This window comes from Phytophthora parasitica, assembly GCF_000247585.1.
Source record: "Phytophthora parasitica INRA-310 unplaced genomic scaffold supercont2.34, whole genome shotgun sequence".
Taxonomy (NCBI): Eukaryota; Oomycota; class Peronosporomycetes; order Peronosporales; family Peronosporaceae; genus Phytophthora; species Phytophthora nicotianae.
This window is the reverse complement of record NW_008649020.1, coordinates 299,881-301,639: the sequence shown is the minus strand read 5'-3', so window position 1 is coordinate 301,639 and position 1,759 is coordinate 299,881. Positions and strand designations below refer to the sequence as shown.

The following is a 1,759-nucleotide window of genomic DNA, read 5'->3' as shown; positions in this document are numbered from 1 at the left end:
CGTGGACCACCACTGATGTCGTTGTGGGCACCGCCGCAATAGCAGCGCGATCTGTCACTCAGATTGTAGTGCATGTCTCGCTCCGGGTCCGTCCTAGCCTTTCTTTTGCCTAGAGCCGTTCCTGTCGCTTGCGATGACTTGGCTGCCTTGACTTCAACATGGTTGGCAGGAACTCCGTTACCCAAAGCCGTGATCTGAGCCTTGGTCTTGTTCCCGAAAATTGCATTCAGCTTGGACTCGACTTTGTCCAGCGTAGAGTCGTTTTTCGTGAACGACACACCCATTCCCCACAGTTGTCCCGGCGGTACCGCCAGTACGTTGATCAGCATCAGCTGCTGCAAAATCAGGCCGATCTCTAGCACATCCACGCTGTTCCGGTTAACCTGGTCTCTTGCAGCCTTGATCTGTCGGAATAGGTGCGATACACTCGTGAAATCAGAGGCAGCGATTTTCTCAAATTTCTGCACCAACTCTAGCTCACCGGACGCGACGTTGAGGTCATAGTGCTTCTCGATAGCACTCCAGATTGTGTGCACCAGCTGCTGCATCAACTGCTTGTCAGTAAACCCTGACAGAAGGGTTAGGTTGAACAGGTCCTTAATGTACGACGGCTGCTGACAGCTGAACGTCTCTTGCAGCGAATGCTCGATCCTCTTCTTGTCTGCCGCCCCGTCCCGTAGCGCCTCCAGCACCGGCTTGCTCCGGCGATGTTGCTCGTAGCGGCTAGCAGGCTTGCGCCGACCTTGCTGCAGCTCGTGAGATACGGTCAGATATCGCTAACGAGGTTAGAGAACTTAGTAAGTTTCTATTTCGCTATAACCGCACGCATTGGGATGCGGCTAGGCGAGTACTCAAATACTTAAAATGTCTACATGAACTCAACAATGTGTATGAAACTCACAATACAATGTATTTACTTCGTTCCTCTATTCATATTGCTTGTTCTTTAGACTCGTGCTCGGGGTCAGAGGCATAAGAGGAAATGAGCTCGACTTCGGACTGCGTCCTCGACGGCTCCACCCCTCGCCACTTATTGTCATCGCACTATGGATGGCAGGCAGCTCTCTGCCCGTACTATCCACACCACAGATGGTGATCTGAATGTCCTCTCGTACTTGCAAATTCTGAGCAATTAACACCTTGAAGATGTTTTTGTTTTATTTCTCTTTTTCACTCTTGGGCAGACAGGTCATGCCTGCTGATGATCTCAGCGATTGGAGCGCGCACAACGCGACTCCTCACTTAGCAGTGATATTAATCCATTCAGAGCTGCCCTTAGTAAGGTTGTTTCGTGCATTGCACAAATGTGCACGAAAGTAGTTTCGTGCAGCACTAAACGTTTGTGCACATTTCGTGCACTTGCGTTTAACATTTTATTACGTATATAACCCATTCTTAAGACATGTATTCCCAATAATATTTTCAACATTAATGGTGTACTCAAATCACCACAATAATTGTAGATTTCAGTCCCTCCAGTCGAAAAGTTGCAGTGCCAACAATAATTCTAACTGAATGGAGCTGCTGTGCGACGACCTCTAGGCATCACTCTCCTGTGTAACTTCCTCTCGATTTAAACTTCAATTCACTTCATCGGGTCCTAATAAAGAGCAAAATGACGCAGCAGAACGATGTCCATTCCTGACGAGTACGTTACGGAAGCCTCTGCTGCACACAAAGTGCTTAGCTGCATCCCACCAGCGTACGAACAGTGCCGAAGAAGATTCGAGCAGTACTGGTGATGAGCAAGAGACTCAAA

General features: G+C 48.8%; 1 protein-coding gene across 1 annotated transcript in view; it reads right to left on the bottom strand.

Moving 5' to 3' along the window:
- The window catches only part of PPTG_12846 (hypothetical protein), a gene marked incomplete at both ends in the record, with an annotated part of 1,679 nt that extends 850 nt beyond the window's left edge, over nucleotides 1-829 (bottom strand). The window contains 3 exons of the mRNA XM_008909552.1: nucleotides 32-151; nucleotides 182-776; nucleotides 821-829. Coding sequence (XP_008907800.1) covers nucleotides 32-151; nucleotides 182-776; nucleotides 821-829 — 724 coding nt within the window. The remainder of the gene's footprint in view (nucleotides 1-31; nucleotides 152-181; nucleotides 777-820) is intronic.
- Between the last annotated feature and the right edge of the window lie 930 nt (nucleotides 830-1,759).